This window comes from Mustela erminea, chromosome X, assembly GCF_009829155.1.
Source record: "Mustela erminea isolate mMusErm1 chromosome X, mMusErm1.Pri, whole genome shotgun sequence".
Lineage (NCBI taxonomy): Eukaryota > Metazoa > Chordata > Mammalia > Carnivora > Mustelidae > Mustela > Mustela erminea.
The window spans coordinates 38,382,905-38,400,433 of record NC_045635.1 but is presented as its reverse complement, the minus strand read 5'-3'; the positions used below and the strand labels follow the sequence as shown (position 1 = coordinate 38,400,433).

At 41.7% G+C, this 17,529-nt stretch overlaps 1 protein-coding gene across 1 annotated transcript in view; it reads left to right on the top strand.

Annotated features, from left to right (window-relative positions):
* MAOB (monoamine oxidase B) overlaps positions 1-17,529 on the top strand; it is a 103,477-nt gene that overhangs the window by 75,316 nt on the left and 10,632 nt on the right. The window contains exons 4-11 of the mRNA XM_032331026.1: positions 421-525; positions 1,266-1,357; positions 7,271-7,412; positions 8,646-8,795; positions 10,121-10,280; positions 14,163-14,259; positions 15,221-15,274; positions 17,429-17,486. Coding sequence (XP_032186917.1) covers positions 421-525; positions 1,266-1,357; positions 7,271-7,412; positions 8,646-8,795; positions 10,121-10,280; positions 14,163-14,259; positions 15,221-15,274; positions 17,429-17,486 — 858 coding nt within the window. The remainder of the gene's footprint in view (positions 1-420; positions 526-1,265; positions 1,358-7,270; positions 7,413-8,645; positions 8,796-10,120; positions 10,281-14,162; positions 14,260-15,220; positions 15,275-17,428; positions 17,487-17,529) is intronic.

Below are 17,529 nucleotides of genomic sequence, written 5' to 3'. Positions count from 1 at the left end.
AAGAATTTCTCTTGCAAATAAATAAATTTTCTCTCACAAATAAATGTAAATCTTTAATAAATGATAAATAAATAAAACATGTAAGTGTATATCCTATATTAAAGAGTAACATCATTTTGCTTGCAGACATTTAACTATTTTTACATTGTAGTAAGTGTCACCTTTTAAAAAATACTCTTGTGTTGGGGCACCTGCGTGGCTCAGTTGGTTGATCATCCAACTCTGGGTTTTGGCTTGGATCGTGGTCTTGGGGTCATGGGCTTGAGCCCCAGGTCAGGCTCTACCCTCAGCAGCGAGTCTCCTTGAGATTCTCTCTTTCTTCCCTCTGCCCCTTCACTCAAGTTCTCTCTCTCTCTCTCAAATAAATAAAATCTTAATAAGTACATAAATAAACAAATGAAAATACCTTGTATTTCACAGGGCAAATCATACCCCTTCAGCGGCCCCTTCCCACCTGTGTGGAACCCAATTGTGTACCTGGATCATAACAACCTCTGGAGGACAATGGATGCCATGGGGCGAGAGGTAAAGCTTAATAATGCTTCTTTGACTACATTTGTGTTTTTCATAATAAGTTTAATCCTTCAGAGAAAGAAGGGACAGGGTATCAGCAATGCCTAGCATGTTGTCTGGTACATCATATCTCTTAGTAAAGATTTAGGAAATGAGCAAATGAACCGGTTTTTAACTGCTCAAGGAATGAGATGTCCAGCAGACCACTAGTCTTACACCACTGGTGGTGGGATAGCGGGGTGGGGAGAAGATCACATATCACTCAGCCTTCCTGGAATGATGTTTCTAATTTAGAAAATCCTCACAACAGAGCAGAATAAGACTTCTAAGGTCTTTGTGTCGCCATCTTGCTCAACCCTGCAACCCATAAGTAAGCACACACAGAACTTGACCTGAAAGACCCATTTAGGCAGCATTTGGTGCAGCTGTCTGACCCGTGTTAAAGAGCTGAATTTATGAATGTTCTCTCTAAATGAGTAACTTAGTGATCGATATTTGGAAATAGCCCCATTTCATCATAGCCTCCATTTATTGTGCAGGAAGTACTACCGTAAATTCAATATGGATGCAGTGATAAACATCTATAATGGGAAAACTACACCGACAACATTGTGTTGTGAAAATCATGAATGGGGGAATTTGGAAAGCTTACATTTTCCTTCTTCAACTGGAGTTTCTGGTACTCTTGAAATAGTTATTTGAAATGGAAAATTACATTCATTTTTCTTCTCTGAATCCCTGTCGGACTGTAGATACCCAGTGATGCCCCGTGGAAGGCACCCCTTGCGGAGGAGTGGGACCACATGACAATGAAGGAGCTGTTGGACAAGATCTGCTGGACAGAGTAAGACCCACTAAGCACAGGCATTTACTGTGACGATCTCTCAGGTTTATTTAGCGATGCCATTCAGTGGGTTCAGAACTGCTTGTGTCTAAAACCATACCATTTGGCCAGGTGGAATACTAAAAACAATTGAAACCGTATTCTGTCCCAATGATGTCTATACATCTGTGGAAGAGCGATGCATCACAAAGGTAGTATTGCCCCATCAAGTCCTCAAAACAAACCCGAACGTGCGATCATCTTATGTAGAACAACTTAAAGATTGCCAGCCTCCCCAGTGGTCAAGTGTAGAGAAGGTGCATTAGTGTATGCATTTGAAACATGTTATGGGATGGTGGGTAACTCTTCAAGGGCTTGAACAGGAACTTCTAGAGAAGTTCTCTTGATAATTCACAGTTGTAGAGGAAACACACATGGCTGGACTAACCGCTCCCCTTTGGCGAAAAACATGTAGCTTTGAGAGCAGGTGTTCATGAGTCATGCATTAAATTCTGGTTGGCAGAGCTGGGAACTGGCTACAAATTGTGGAGGAGACAGAGACAAGATGACATAGAGAGGCTTCACTGCTCTTGGACAGCAGGAAAAAAGGAAAGGATTGTAAGGGTCCCAGCGCATAGGGAATTTGTGGTAAACAGAGTAAGAGAAATGGAAGCCAAGTTCAAGGAGATGGTCCTATGATGCTAAATAGCATTAGTTGAGAATATGTCTAGCTCTGGGATTGATGAATTCATTCTTTAGGCATTAGGGAGGGAAGGTGGACACTGAGAACTAAGAATAAGAATAAGTTTTTAGGAATCTCTGAATTTGAGATAATGGAAACAGTCAAAAGACACAATATTTACAGGGTGTCCCGGTGGCACAGTCGGTTAAGAGTCTGACTCTTAGGTTTCGACTCAAGTCACAATCTCAGGGTGTTGAGAAGGAGCCCCGTGTCAGGCTCCATGCTTAGCAGAGAGTCTGCTTGAGATTCTCTCTCCATTTCCCACTGCCTCTCTCCCTGCTCACTCTCTCTCTAAGATAAATAAATCTTAAAAACATGAAATTTACATACTTCATGATATATAAATTCAAATTTTTAGAACTTAGCTTAAGAAGGAGAAAGAAAGGAAGAGAAAGAAAGGCAACCAGGGAGAGGGGAGGGAGAGAAAAAGAAAGAAGGAAATTCAAAGCATTCTTTTTAAAAAGGAAAATCTAAATGTCCAAAATTAAAAGATAGACTAAATAATGAGGCACCAAAAAATGGAATGCTCTACAGGTTTTTAAAATCATGTTATAGGGCGCCTGGGTGGCTCAGTGGGTTAAAGCCTCTGCCTTCGGCTCAGGTCATGATCTCGGGGTCCTGGGATCGAGTTCCACATCGGGCTCTCTGCTCAGCAGGGAGCCTGCTTCCTCCTCTCTCTCTGCCTGCCTCTCTGCCTACTTGAGATCTGTCTGTCAAATAAATAAATAAATAAATATCTTTTTAAAAAATAAAAATTAAAATTAAAAAAATAAAATCATGTTATAAAGGGTGTCTGGGTGGCTCAGTTGGTTAAGCATCTGCCTTTGGCTCAGGTCATGATCCTGGTGTCCTAGGATCGAGCCCCACATCAGGTTCCCTGTTCAGCGGGAAGTGTGCTTCTTCCTCTCCCCCTGTCTCTCACCCATTCATGCTTTCTTTCTCTCTTCCTCTCAAATAAATAAATAAAATTTTTGAAAAATCATGTTGTAGAGGAATATTTAATAGTTTAAAAAATTCATAATGTTTAACACATAGAAAAGCAGGCTGTCATTGAGTATATACAGGATGATACACGATCTCCTTTTTAAAAAGGAAACTGTATATGCAGTGCAAAAACAATGGACATTCATCACAATGTTTTTTAACACTTAATATTACAATGCAAACATTTATTCATATCATCAAAAATGCATCATCAAATATTATTATTTTATAGTTGCAGGACATTCCATAGGAAGTGACTACTGTGTGGACATTCTGGTTACTTCCTGGTTTTGTAATTATCATTATTATATAATACTCTGTGATAAACATCTTTGTGCTTTTCCTAGGACTTCAACTTTTGAAAGCAACCTATTCTGGAAGAGTAAAACCATATTACTATTATAAAATTAATGCATGCTATTAATTATATCTTTTTAAATACTTTAGCTATTTACCACCTTTTTTGAGAGTGCAGTTTGTAATTATAACTTATTTTATTATAATACAATTTCAGTATTTTAAATTCTATACATTAGATTTTATAAACATAGTAAGTATTTAATTATCGGCATTTGTTTTAGAACTTCCATTATGAAAAGCTTTTCATAAATTCAGGGAACTCTTTTCTCTTCAGAGAGTTTTGAAGCCCCTTGAAGCTAGGACTAATTATATTACTTCGGGGTTTATAGAGATCTGAATTTTTCTACCATAGTTCTTGGCCTAGGCCCACCCGCACCCCCGCGCCCTTAGTGAATATTCTAGGTTGTTGGCTGACAAAATAAAACATTCTGAGATATTAAGGTTATATGAACACAAGGTTAATTTTTAACTTTCCCTATGCAAGATCTACATGCTCTCATTTTCTGGTTTTAAAGAAAATATCCAACCTACTGAAACTGAAGCACAATCATATATTCAAAGAACAATGTTGACCAGTCTTTCAGTTACCATCATTGAAAAAGTGTTTTTCAAAATACAATAAAATAAAACAAATGACAAATAAAACATGTTTCTCAGAAACAGGATACATTTACAGTGTGGTCAAGGCTATGTAAATACACTTTTCAAAACCTATAACGAAAAAAGAAAAGTCCCAAAAAGAAACCAGTGATTATCTTTGGGGTGGGGGTGGGGCAGGAAAATGGAAGATACTCATCCTGTCACCTTTTTACTTTATGAATTTTCTAACTTTTATATAATGTGTATGTATTTTTCATGTAGAAAAAGATAATAACATTTATCTTTTAAAAAGTCAACAGGGCAAAGAACATGAAAATATTATTGCGCTAGCTTCCTTGACCTTCCATCCATCAAATGTTGTTCTTCTCATTTCTTTTCTCACTAAAGCTCCCAGAGCAAGTCAAATAAAGGATTAGGAAGGGCCTGGCCCTCCAGAGAGAATTGCTTTGAGATCTCCCTCTATTTCAAGCCAGGGTGATTTCTTCCCCACCCAGTTGGCAACAATAACAACTAGAATCACAGCAGTATTTTTGTGCTTAATCTTGGCTGTCTTAGCTGGGCCAGTGTTAAATTTTAGTCGTTGATTACTTGACCTTATTACCCCCAAATTCCCTTACGAATTAAGGAAAAAAGGAATAGGACATTGGGAAACAACAAAGGATGTTTTCCACTTTGAAGTAATGTTTTGAATTCATGTCTGGGTGTTTGCTTTAGAGTGATGCCGCAAACGGCCTTTGCGAAGAAAACGTGAGTCAGCACTTTCCCGCCCTTAGGTTACCGTGAAGAATCTTACAAAACTCACTCTAAGTCTCTTCAACATATGTATTGCACTAGTTTCAGGCTAAATGATGGGACTGTTACAAACACACTATCAAGTTGTTAGGGCTGCAAACATTGACAGGACCTGGTATGTGTGTTGGGCCTGATTCTGGAAACTTCCAGAGTCAAGGTACTCTAGCATAGAGATGTGGTCCTTGGTGACTATTTGTACTTTTGAGCTTCTCAGCTGCCTAATAAGAAAACATTTCTGGGTAGTAAAGGCATGAGATTTGAATCAGGTATGATCTGGTTTGAAATTGTACCATTTAGTAGACTGTGCACGACATACTAACTTCCCTGAGATGCAGTTTTCAGGCTTGTGAGCTGGGGGGAAATTGCTGTTTTATAGAGCTGTTGTGACATTTCAATAGAGTAGGTTTACTAACCACAGAGAATGAAATTCAATAACGGAAGGCAGTATCATTTATCCTACCCTCCCACCCACTGTCAGCATGACTAGACGGTAAATTCTGTGTCAGATATAAGCCAATTAACAAAATTTATGTTGAAGTCAAAAGGGGGGGATTGGCTCTTAGTAAATATGTCCCAGAGTACACAATCCTACTGGTGAATTTCAGAAATGTTAGGTAGGGGCGCCTGGCTGGCTCAGTTGGTAGAACATGGAATCTTGATCTCAGGGATGTGGGTTTGAGCCCCAGGTTGGGTGTAGAGATGACTTAAAAATAAAATCTTAAACAAAAAGGTGTTAGATATAACTGAATTGTTGGAATTGTAAGAGATCACTCACTTTGTGATATGCCTCAAGATAGGTTATAACTTTTTGCTGTTGATCTGCCAGCCCCAAATAAAAGTTGACCTATCTATGCTCTATTAATTGCTTTCCCCCTTATCCATCCTTTGAGCTTGACTTACCTTAGACAATAAAATAACAGAATAAGCTACTGGGACTGCGGTTGCCTGGGTGGCTCAGTCATTTGAGTGTCTAGCTCTTGATTTCAGCTTAGATCATGACCTCTCTCCCTGTGTCAGACTTTGCACTCAGCGCAGATCCTGCTTGCCTCTCTGCCTCTGCTACCCACCCCTGCTCTCTCTTTCTCTAAAATAAATAAATAAAATCTTTTAAAAAATAACTGGGGCTAATTCTGTACTGGGGACAACACCTAGCATATCCTTTGCACATTATGGATAATTTATTTAATTTTTCAAATGATTTTATTTATTTGAAAGAGAGAGAGAGAACAAACACAAGTGGAAAGGAAGGACAGATGGAGAAGGAGAAGCTCCCAGGACAGCTGGGAGCCCAATGAGGGACTCCAACCCAGGATCCCAGGATCATGACCTGGGCCAAAGGCAGACGCTTAACCGACAGAGCCACCCAGGTGCCCCCATTGTGGATAATTTAAAAATAATGTTTAACTGATAACCATGTATGCGTTCAGTCATCCAACAAGTAATTATTGAGTGCTTACTATGTGCCAGACACTAGTTTATTAAAGGGGACACAGGTGAACAAGAAGGTTAAAGATTCCTGTTCTCATTGGTTAATATTGTAGTAGGGGAGACCGGAGTAGAAAATAGTGAACCAGCAATAAAGATAATTTAAGACAACAAGAAGAGTTTTAAAGATACTATACTATGGTAAGATGATAGCGAATTCCAGGGTACTGGGTAAATGGAAGCTGGTGTTCATTTTCAAGAGATAGAAGAGTTTGTCTTTCTGAGGAGACATCAGAAGAAGAGAATGTACAGAATGAGGTAGAAAAAGTGGGCCTTGGCTAGATCACTTGGGGCTTTGCAGGCAAAAGTGTAAGATCCAAATCCCATTCTGGTTTCGGTAGGATGCCTCTGGTGGGTTTAAAGCAAGAGAATGGCATGACTTGATTTATACTATAGAAAAAGCACCACAGTGGGGAGGGCTTAAGAAGCTTCTGGCTTTGAGCACAGTGAATGGACACCAAGGAATGAAGAGTGGAGGTAGAGAGACCAGTCTGGAAGAAATAGTTGCAATACTCCTAACAAAAGATGATGCTATGTTGGTGATGGTAGTGTTGGCGTGATGTGGTGAGAGACAGTGGGACTTCCTGGTGGATTGGGCTGGGGGGAGAGTGAGGGAAAGAGAGAAATGATTTCCAGAGTGTTGGCCTTAGCAGTCGGGAGAATGGTGATGCCTTTTACTGAGGCGGGGATCACAGGAGGAGGAGCAGGTCTGTGGAGAGAAATCATGATACCACAGAATACAGAATACAGGCTGATCCTGAATAAGCTGTTTGGGTGAAGTGGAACATAAATCTTCTTCTCACAGGCTCTGATGTCACGTAGTCTAATACTGGATTCTAGGGACAGTTTGCTGCCACCTGACAAACTGTGCTCAAGTTAGCCAAGGAAATGTATTTCTAGAACAACATCCAGAGTATGAAGAAGATGTCCTCCCCGATTTGCTCATTGTGCTCTCGTTTCTTCCTGAGCAGATCTGCCAAGCAGCTGGCCACTCTCTTTGTGAACCTGTGTGTCACTGCAGAGACTCATGAGGTCTCTGCACTCTGGTTCCTGTGGTATGTGAAGCAGTGTGGGGGCACAACCAGGATCATCTCCACAACCAACGGAGGGCAGGTACTCTCGCATTCTCCCCACTGTTCCAACAGAGGACCACCATGTCTAAATAAAAAGATTGCCATCCTCCTTCAGCCGTGAACAGATGAAGCAAGAGGCAGGCGTGTGGACTTCAGAACTTTATGATGGCAGCTTCAAGGGGCTTGTGTGAGGGGCAGTCAGTTGTTAGGGACGCAACGTGAGAACCAGGCAGCCAATGGGGCTTTACAATTACCTCGCTACCTTGCTACACTCTTTTGCAATTTTCCATTTGGATATGCATCTGATTATTTTTCAGAAAATTTGTAGGAGACCATCCGATGAACATAGCTTGAGCATTTCTTAGGAAGCTCAGAATGGAAAGTCAGAAACAAACGCACTTTCAGTGTCAAACACACACATACCACACAAAATCAATTCTCTCATTCATTCATTTATTCATTCATTCATTCATTCCCTGTTTCCTGAGCCCCAGCATTGTATAAAGCTCTGTGGTAGGCCTAATAGGAATTGAAGTTGAGATCTTAAATAATCTGCTTGCTGGTCATTTTCTTTCCTTTCGCCTTTCTCATTTCCCTCTCCACTCCTCTTCCCTGTCCCCCTCTTTCTCCTTGTCTTTCTCCTCTTTGTTTCTCTCTCCTTCTCCTTCTTCTCAGACCTAATTGAAATATCTTTTACAAAATTACCTGGACTGAAAATTTAAGAGAAGGCAGTCAGCACAACCATGTGCCCAACCATGCAGAACATTCAGAAGCAACAGGCATGTGACCCAGGTTTAGACAGTCAGCCTGCAACAGACTAGGGTCGCCTGGGGGTGGGTAGGCCAGGGAGGTTCTCAGCCTGAGTAGCAAGGGATGGAAAAACAGACTTAGGTGCGTTCAGGCAAATGGTGGTTTAGCGGCGGGTGGGACTTCACCGGACCCAGCAGCCCAACAGAGGAATCTAGATGGGACACGGAACAGGTGTAGTGGCCAGGCAGCTGGGACATGGGGGTCAGGCTGAGGACATCCAGCCGAGGGTGGAGTGTGGGAATCCATAAGAGCATGGCATAACAGTCATTTGGTTACAAAGTCCCTAATTTTGTCAAAAGCCAGCAATCACTAGTCAGAGAACAAGGGTTGAAGACACGATTCGCAACAGCAAAATGCAATTTACACATCTCACAGAGAGATATGTGAGAAAAACTCACAGCTGAATCTTTGAAACCCATTCCTATATTGTCTACCCATCTCTTGAGTCCTCTTTTCCTTCCAGGAGAGGAAATTTGTGGGCGGATCTGGACAAGTAAGTGAGCGAATAATGGACCTCCTTGGAGACCAAGTGAAGCTGGAGAGGCCCGTGACGCACATTGACCAGACTGGAGAAAATGTCCTTGTGGAGACCCTCAACCATGAGGTGTATGAGGTAACCAAGAGTCTTAAACTAGAGGAAGGGGCCTGAATCCCGTAGATAACCAAAGCTTAAATAAAGCCAAAAATTTCCCAGACTTCATAGACAATCCCTTTGCCGAAGAAGAAAAAGCTACCTCTGTCTGAAAGAAGGGAAAAGAGAACCGGAATATTTGGGGAGAGGGCAGATTTATAAAATCATACGGTATCAACCCTTTGTATTGGGCTCCTATGTAATTAGATACCAAAGAAAATATTTATTTGATAAATATCAAGTGCTCTCTGTGTGTCTGGCATTATTCTAGGAGTTGGGAACACAGCAGGGAACAAAGCAGATAAAATTGTTAGCCTTCATTTGGCTTACATTCTAGTGAAGGAGAAAGGCCATAATCAAATATGTGGTTAAGATATAAAGTATCCCAGATGGTGATAAGTACTGTAGGAAAAATCAATCAGGAAAGGGGGAGAGGGTGTGCCAGAAGAGGGGGGTGAGGGGATCAGTCATGTGATTTTAAATAAGGTCGTGGGGGATGGCCTCACTCAGAAGGGGGGATTTTTGCACAGAACCCAAAAAGATGAGGGGTTGAGCCATGTGGTCCTTCCAGGAAAGAACATTCCGAGTAGAATAGCCAATGCAAAGGCCCTGTAGTAGAAGCAGGTCCAGCACGATGAAGAAACAGCAAGGTGGTCAAATGGCAGAATTAAAGGAGTGAGGGGTAGAGTACCAGAAGATGAGATCAGAGCTGTAGCAAGGGTCCATTTCTATATGTGGCCTTGAAGGTAAGTGTAAGGAACTTGGCTTTGACTCCAATGTGATGAAAAGTCATAGGAGGGTTTGAACCAGGGATCAATAAGGGCTAATTTTGGTTTTAACATGATTCTTTCAGTTTTTCTGTTAAGAAGACACCCGAGGGGCACCTGGCCGGCTTAGTTAGTGGAGTGTGTGACCCTTGACCTCGGGGTTGTGGGTTCGAGACCCATGTTGGGTGTAGAGATTACTTAAAAATAAAATCTTTGGGGCGCCTGGGTGGCTCAGTGGATTAAGCCGCTGCCTTCGGCTCAGGTCATGATCTCAGTGTCCTGGGATCGAGCCCCGCATCGGGCTCTTTGCTCAGCGGGGGCCTGCTTCTCTCTCTCTCTCCGCCTGACTCTCCGCCTACTTGTGATTTCTCTCTCTGTCAAATAAATAAATAAATAAAAAATCTTAAAATAAAATCTTTAACAACAACAACAAAAAAGACATTCTAGAGGGCCAAGGGTAAAATGAAGGAGAAACATTAGGGAGAAACAGAAACAAAAACAGCCCACGAGCAATGTTTAAGCCTGTTGTTTTTCTTCCAGGCTAAGTATGTGATTAGCGCTGTTCCTCCTATTCTGGGCATGAAGATTCATTTCGATCCCCCCCTGCCAATGATGAGAAACCAGCTGATCACTCGTGTGCCTTTGGGTTCAGTCATCAAGTGTATGGTTTATTATAAGGAGCCCTTCTGGAGGAAGAAGGGTGAGTATGATCAGAAGGTCCAAGAAACTTGGTGCAAAGACATGTATTTGCGTGTAACTGGTTTTATTAGAATGCTAGACATAAAACCTTCCCAGTCCAGCCAGGTACTGAGTACCATTCTAGCCAATTACATATATTGGCACAAATTCATGGAACTAACTTCCCTTGAACTATGACTCTTTTCATAATCTACTATAGAGTCTTGTTTTATTGTGCCACAAAATCTTGTAAAAATAGTCATTGTCACTTTCTTTTTAAAGTTATCGTCACGGGGCGCCTGGGTGGCTCAGTGGGTTAAAGCCTCTCTGCCTTTGGCTCAGGTCATGATCCCAGGGTCCTGGGATCGAGCCCCACATCGGGCTCTCTGCTCAGCAGGGAGCCTGCTTCCCCCCCCTTTTCTCTCTGCCTGCCTCTCTGCCTACTCGTGATCTCTGTCAAATAAATAAATAAAATCTTTTAAAAAAATAAAATAAAGTTATCGTCACTCTCTAAAACCATTTTTTGAAGCATGAGTTTATAAAGCCATTCATGAAAGTAGGGATTCTGAAAATTTTCCAGCAATCTCTCATTCGTGTTGAGATTGTACTATATTAAGTTAAGTTGATTCTTTCATTCATGTATATTCAACAGGCATGCTGTTGTGCCTGGTGGATAGCTATAAGGATGCCCATGAAAGTGCTAGATTCCACAACAGTGAAAGTGTTCTAGAGATACTCTGTCCACACAGCAGCCACTAGCCACATGTGGGTATCGAAAAACTTCAGCGTGGCTAGCAGGGGCACCTGGGTGGCTCAGTCGTTTAGCGGCTACCTTTGGCTCAGGTCATGGTCCCAGGGTCCTGTGATCGAGCCCCGCATCAGGCTCCCTGCTCGGTGGAGAGCCTGCTTCTCCCTCTGCCTGCCAATCCCCTTACTTGTACTCTCCCTCTCAAATAAATAAAATCTTTAAAGTTTTTTTAAATAAGGAAAAAAATAAAAATTAAAAAGACCAAAGAAATACCTGCTTTAAAAAAAATTACAAAAGTAAATGTATTCCCTGTAAAATATACAAGAAAAAAAGTGAAAATTATCCCTCTCCGTTTGGAGAGTGTCCTGGCATGTTCTCCCCTTAGGGAACAACTACTAAAAATTTAAGTTGTTTTTCTTTAGAGATTGATCATATACAGGGCACCTGGGTGGCTCAGTCCATTAAGTGTCTGACTCTTGGTTTCAGTTCAGGTCATGATCTCAGGGTTCTGGAATCAAGCCCATGTTGGGCTCCGCGCTCAACAGAGAGTCTGCTTGAGATTCTCTCTTCCTCCCTCCGGCCCTCCCCTCTTTCTCAAATAAATAAACCTTAAAAAAAAAAGAATTTTATCATATACATAGGTAATATTTAAACATATGTATATGTTGAAATATATATACACTTTGAATATAAATTAAAGAATGTGTGTAACATTTATATGCAAATATAATTTTAAGTAAATATGTATTTTTCTAAAAACATTTAAAAAAAGATACATACTATACTGAAATTCACTTTGTTTTGGTTAACCATGCACGATAGACATGTCTCCACATCAGTGAATTTAAATGTTCCTCATTTCAGCAAGAGAATAAAGAATATTTCACTGTGTGCCTCCATCAAAATTTACCACATAGGTCTGCTGTTAATAGGCATTTCGATTATTTCCAAGCTTTGGCCATTACACACAATGCTGCAGTAAATGGCATTCTTCATATAGCTTGGCAAATCCATGTAATCAAAAATCAAAATCAAAAATCAAATCAAAAGTGGAGTTTTGAAAGCAATTGACATGGGTAGATGTTTGGAAATTTTAAAATTTTATTTGACAGAGAGAAAGATCACAAGTAAGCAGAAGCAGCAGAGAGAGAGAGGGGGAAGCAGGCTCCCTACTGAGCAGAGAGCCTGATGTGGGGCTTGATCCCAGGACCCTGAGATTATGACCTGGGCTGAAGGCGGAGGCTTAACCCACTGAGCCACACAGGTGCCCCTAGATGTTTGAAATTTTTGTTAGCATTCCTATCCTCCCAACATCCTTGCCAACTAATAATATTTTACTACTAATATTTTAAACTTTACCAATCAGCAGAGGAAAATATCTGACTTATCTGGAATGTGCTAATTTTAACCATTAAGAGGCCTTGAGACTATATTAAATTATTTTGTAAATCACCTATTTATCCTTCACTTGTTCATTTTTTTCTGTATGTGTTGGAAATGTTTTGCAAGTATTTTCTGTATGTGTTGCAGTCCTTAACTGTTGTCAGTTTATTTCTGCTTTTGTCACTGTGTCTCTTGTTAAAGGACTTTGTTAAATGTCTAGCTGTCCTTGACTGTCCCTTTCTTTTAAGAATGAGGCCTGACCAAGCCAACCGGAAGTCAGGTCTGCATGGGCGGGACTCCTGAGTGGTCGGACTACAAGTGATAGAAATGTTCCCGATGCCACATAGTTTGTCCCAGCACGAACGTGACTTCTCTCTCTGCTCCTTTTTCCTTCACTGCTGCCCAGTGTGACTGCATGGCTCCAAGGCCAGCTTTGTTCTGGGAAGGAAGTGTCTAAGGAGCCACTCCATCCAGAAAGCAAGGCCTCCATTGAGGACAGCCTGGTGTCCTCCACTAGCTCTCTGTCCAGTCTAGCTGACCCCACACCATCAGTGCTCATGCTCTCTTTTCATCTCGTCTTTCGTGTCTTCTTATAACAGATGATTCCTTGGCTATTTCTCTTATATCCTTAAGTGTTCTCGAGTTCTTTGATGGACTTAAGACCTTTCTTCTTCCCATACTTCAGTTTCTCTCAACATTTCTCCTGTCCCTGCACACTTGGGGGGCATGCAAACCCCCCTCAATGCAGTGGCTGACTGGGACATTGATTCCTATGGGTGTACAGTGAGGGAATGTGGAAGAGAGAGAGAGAGAAGCAAGGTCAAGTAAAACAAAACAAAACAAAATACCCTTCAAGTGTGTCTGCTCACACACAGTTTGAAGGGGGAGAAACACCCTCAAAGTTCCCTGTTCTTTCTTCCTCCTTTTGAAACCTTCTCATCGGATTTTCTAGACAACATTTGTTCCAGAGTCCTGCATCATAACTTTGTTCATACAACCTCAAATTTGCCTGAAAATGATGGAGGGGAATGAGAGAAGCACTTGGGACCAGAATGAGCTGATGTTGTTTCCAGAGTTGCTCTAGAAATCATGTAACAAATGAGGGTTTGGGAGTCTGTGGAGGCTAGTCATCCCTGTCCTCTCTGCCCTGTCTCCTGAAAACCGAGAACTAGTTGGCTTAGTCTAAGTGATTCCTCATAAATAGTGAACATTCAGTCCCTTCCGTTTTACAATAATGGACTAGTATTTTTTTTTTTACACATCTTTGGTTTTATCTGATTTTTTAAAAAAGATTTCATGTATTTATCTGACAGAGAGAGATCACAAGCAGGCAGAGAGGCAGGCGGAGAGACAAGGGGAAGCAGGCTCCCTGATGAGCAGAGAGCCCGATGCGGGGCTCGGCTCGATCCCAGGACCCTGGGGATCACCTGAGCTGAAGGCAGATGCCTAACCATTTGTGCCACCCAGGTGTCCTGGGACACAAGTCTTAATGACAGAGAAGACAAGATTTTATTGAATCGTGGCCTGGATTAATTCATAACATCACGTTGCTTTATTCTGTACCAAGAGGCCTCTACAGTTTGATTTTTTCACAAAATGTTGGCTACTCAGCCTTTCTTTTGACATCAGTTTGGTCTGCCTTCGTTATTTAGAGTGTATCATCTTGTATTTGGCCTCTGCGCTTCCTACGTTGAAAACATGTGCTTCACAGTAACTATTATGGGTAGTTTGATACAGTGATGAATATCTTTTTCCATTTTGCTGTTTTCCAAGATTACTGTGGAACCATGATTATTGAAGGAGAGGAAGCTCCAATTGCCTACACGTTGGATGATACCAAACCCGATGGCAGCTATGCCGCCATAATGGGGTAAGGCACACTGATAGTGATGCGGGCGCTATTTGGTGTTGACAAAATATTGCGTGCTATTAATAAATGTGCCACAAGGTTTGTTAAGACATTTTTTACCTAATGGATAAACATCTCCAAAACTGACAGTAGAAAAATTCTTAATGCCTTTAAAAATGTGTTGTGTTCCAATGGATAATTACTTAGCAAAGACGTAGAATACCGATAACATTTTGAAGTTTGTTATATCCATTTTCTGCTTCATATTTAGTGCTTGGGGTAGATCTATTTTGGTAACTATCTTTTGTGATGACTTAGGGTGTTCTACTAAAAGGGCTTCTTGTGGATCCTGTGTGGACATCAGTAGTCATTGTGTGGGGTGCTGAGATTATCTGAGTCCCACTAGAGAGGCGCCAAAGCCAGCCGGGTCCTCAGCTAGGCAGGGAAAACCAGCATAGACTGGGGATGTCTTGGGGATCAGAACCTGGCCCAGATGGGTGGTTACGAAAAGCAGCCAAAATTGAGATGGGCCCTAAGATATATACAGACTTATTTCCAAGAGAGCCCCTGGGTGAGTTAAAAATCAGTTGTCAAGTTGAAGGCAATCAAAGAACTAGAAACGGAGGCAGATTTTAGAAGGCTGGATGCTAGAGCAAGGGCTGGATGAACTTGGGTGAACATTTGAGACCAAAGGCTCATTCTTGTTGGCCATCACCCACGTGGGCGGAGGTAGCCAATCATTGTATTATCTTAGGCAGAAATTATAGACAGTCATGTGCGTTTTGTCCCTCAAATCCCTGAAGCTGAAGGTGCTTGTCGGTGTCAAGAAAAAACAGAATAAACTAGAATATAATTTGTTTCCGCTGGTTGACTTTTCATTTGTTCTCTAGGCATGTGTGTAGTCCTAGAGATGGAGTGGGGGGGGGGGGTGCAGGGTAAAAGCAGCCATTAATTTCCCCTTTTCTCTATTTGTATGTTTTAGATTTATCCTTGCCCACAAAGCCAGAAAACTGGCACGTCTTACCAAAGAAGAAAGGTATGAAACCAAGTGCCTCTTCTCTCTTTCTTTCTTTTCTGCCTACTCTCCTGCCTTTCCATTTTGCTAACTTTAAATTTGAAGACTGCCTCATACCGTGTGTAGTGCTAATGCTACGTGTCTGTGATATTAATTACGAAGGTCTTGTAAGAAGGCACAGGGCCAATGACTTAAGAACTAAGTGTTCAAATTAATATTTATTGAGTTTATTGTACATAAGATACCATGCAAGGAGCTAGCTGGAATACAAAAATGGACATAGCCCAGGGGCTGAGAACGTACTGGGGAAGGAGATAACCAGGTAGACAAGTAACCGCAAGGCCGGCCGGCCCTCCATAGCTTGCATGAGTGATGTGTAACAATTAGATTATAAGTGCAGAGGGACACGTTTCTCTGGAGGTGACAATTTCTTCCACAAGTTAATATTCACCCAATTATTTATTCCCTCCCTAATGCATATTTACCAACTATGAGCCTCTGAATTACTTTATGGCACATTCCTTCCCTGCATTATCCTGCTTCTCTGTGACAATGGACACCGCTGCTCTTGGCCGGGGGTATGGATGGGACCATTCACCTAAAAAAAAAAAAAAGTCACCACTGGAATATTAATATCCATCAACGTAGGAGGTTTTGTCTGGCTAGTCTACTGCTGGGTCTCCAGCGCCTGGAACAGTGTCTGCAGCAAATCTTTTCCCAGTTTATCCTTTGACCGTATTTATGGTTTATAAGAAAACGTTGACTTTTTATGAAGTTAAATTTATCAGTTTTTATTTTTTTTATTTTTTTAAAGCTTTTATTTATTTATTTGACAGAGATCACAAGTAGGCAAAGAGGTAGGCAGAGAGAGAGAGAGAGGGGAAGCAGGCTCCCTGCTGAGCTGAGAGCCCGATGTGGGACTCGATCCCAGGACCCCCTGAGATCATGACCTGAGCCGAAGGCAGCGGCTTAACCCACTGAGCCACCCAGGCGCCCCCAATTTATCAGTTTTTAAAATCATGCCTTCAGAATGGCCTCGCATACATTGAAAAGACTTTGCCATTCCAAGATTATGTTAAAAACCGCTCACTTTCGGATTATTTTTCGGATTTCATCTGTTACATTGAAGACCTTTGATCCTCAGAAATACATGTTGGTGTAAGAAGTCACAGAGGAGGTGAACTTTATTTCCTTCATGGGGAGCTCTTTGTCCCAGTGCTATTTTATTGAATAATCTGTCTTTCCTTCGTAGGTTTTAATAATACTTTTGGAAAATCATTGCATGACTCTAGATCATCTCTAAGATTCCCTTTAGCATTCTGTAAACATCAGACTTGAAATAACTGTACTCTCACACCTTACCTGACTAATAACTATTGGCTAATGTCCCCAGTCTCCCATAAAACTAAATTTCTCAAGGGCTACCATTTATTGAACAGCTATTATGTCCCACTTCTTCACTGAGCCTCTGTTATGTCCCAGTTACTACAAAGCATAACTTCCTATGCCACGTACCAGTGGTTCTCAAACCTGAGAATCATTCAGAAGCTTTCTGAGTCAGCAGGTCTGGGGTGGGGCCTGAGAATCTGCATTCCTAACCAGTTCTACAGGAGATGCTGCTGCTGTTGGTGGTCTGAGGACCACACTGTTTTATACCACGGAAGAAAAACAAAACCATGCCCGTTTGTTCAGGGAACTAAAGCTCAGATAGCTTAAGTGACCTGTTCAAGATCTCGTAGTCTTTGAGGGGCAGAAGCAGAATTCAAGGCTATTCCTGCCCCTTCCTCTTTCCACTCAGCCCATTGCCTGGCGGCGGGGCAGTAGGAGGAAGAAGGGAAGCAAGGATCGTGTCCCGATCCCCACCCGCTCCCAGAATCTCTGGCACTTTGCACACTGACACTTAAGAGGTACACAAGGTCATCTTGAAAGAATGACCAAATTGTTGTGTGCCCCTGGCGATGTGAGCCATATATGACTTTCTCTTCCTTAATATTGTTGGTGACCACGTAGACTTTAGACGTTTGAAAAAGAACAAAGTATCCTGTCGAAAAATTAAAATGAATTGGCAAACTGAAGGAATAGCTCTTGGGGTCTTTGCATGAAGGGATGGGTGTCTCTTTTCCTTCCTTTCTTTCTTCATTTGCCCTTTTGTCTTTTTCTCTCCCCCACCCATAGGTTGAAGAAACTGTGTGAGCTCTATGCGGAAGTTCTGGACTCCCAAGAAGCTTTGCAAGTAAGACCATGTTTCATCACTTTCCTCAGAGAGAGATCCCTGA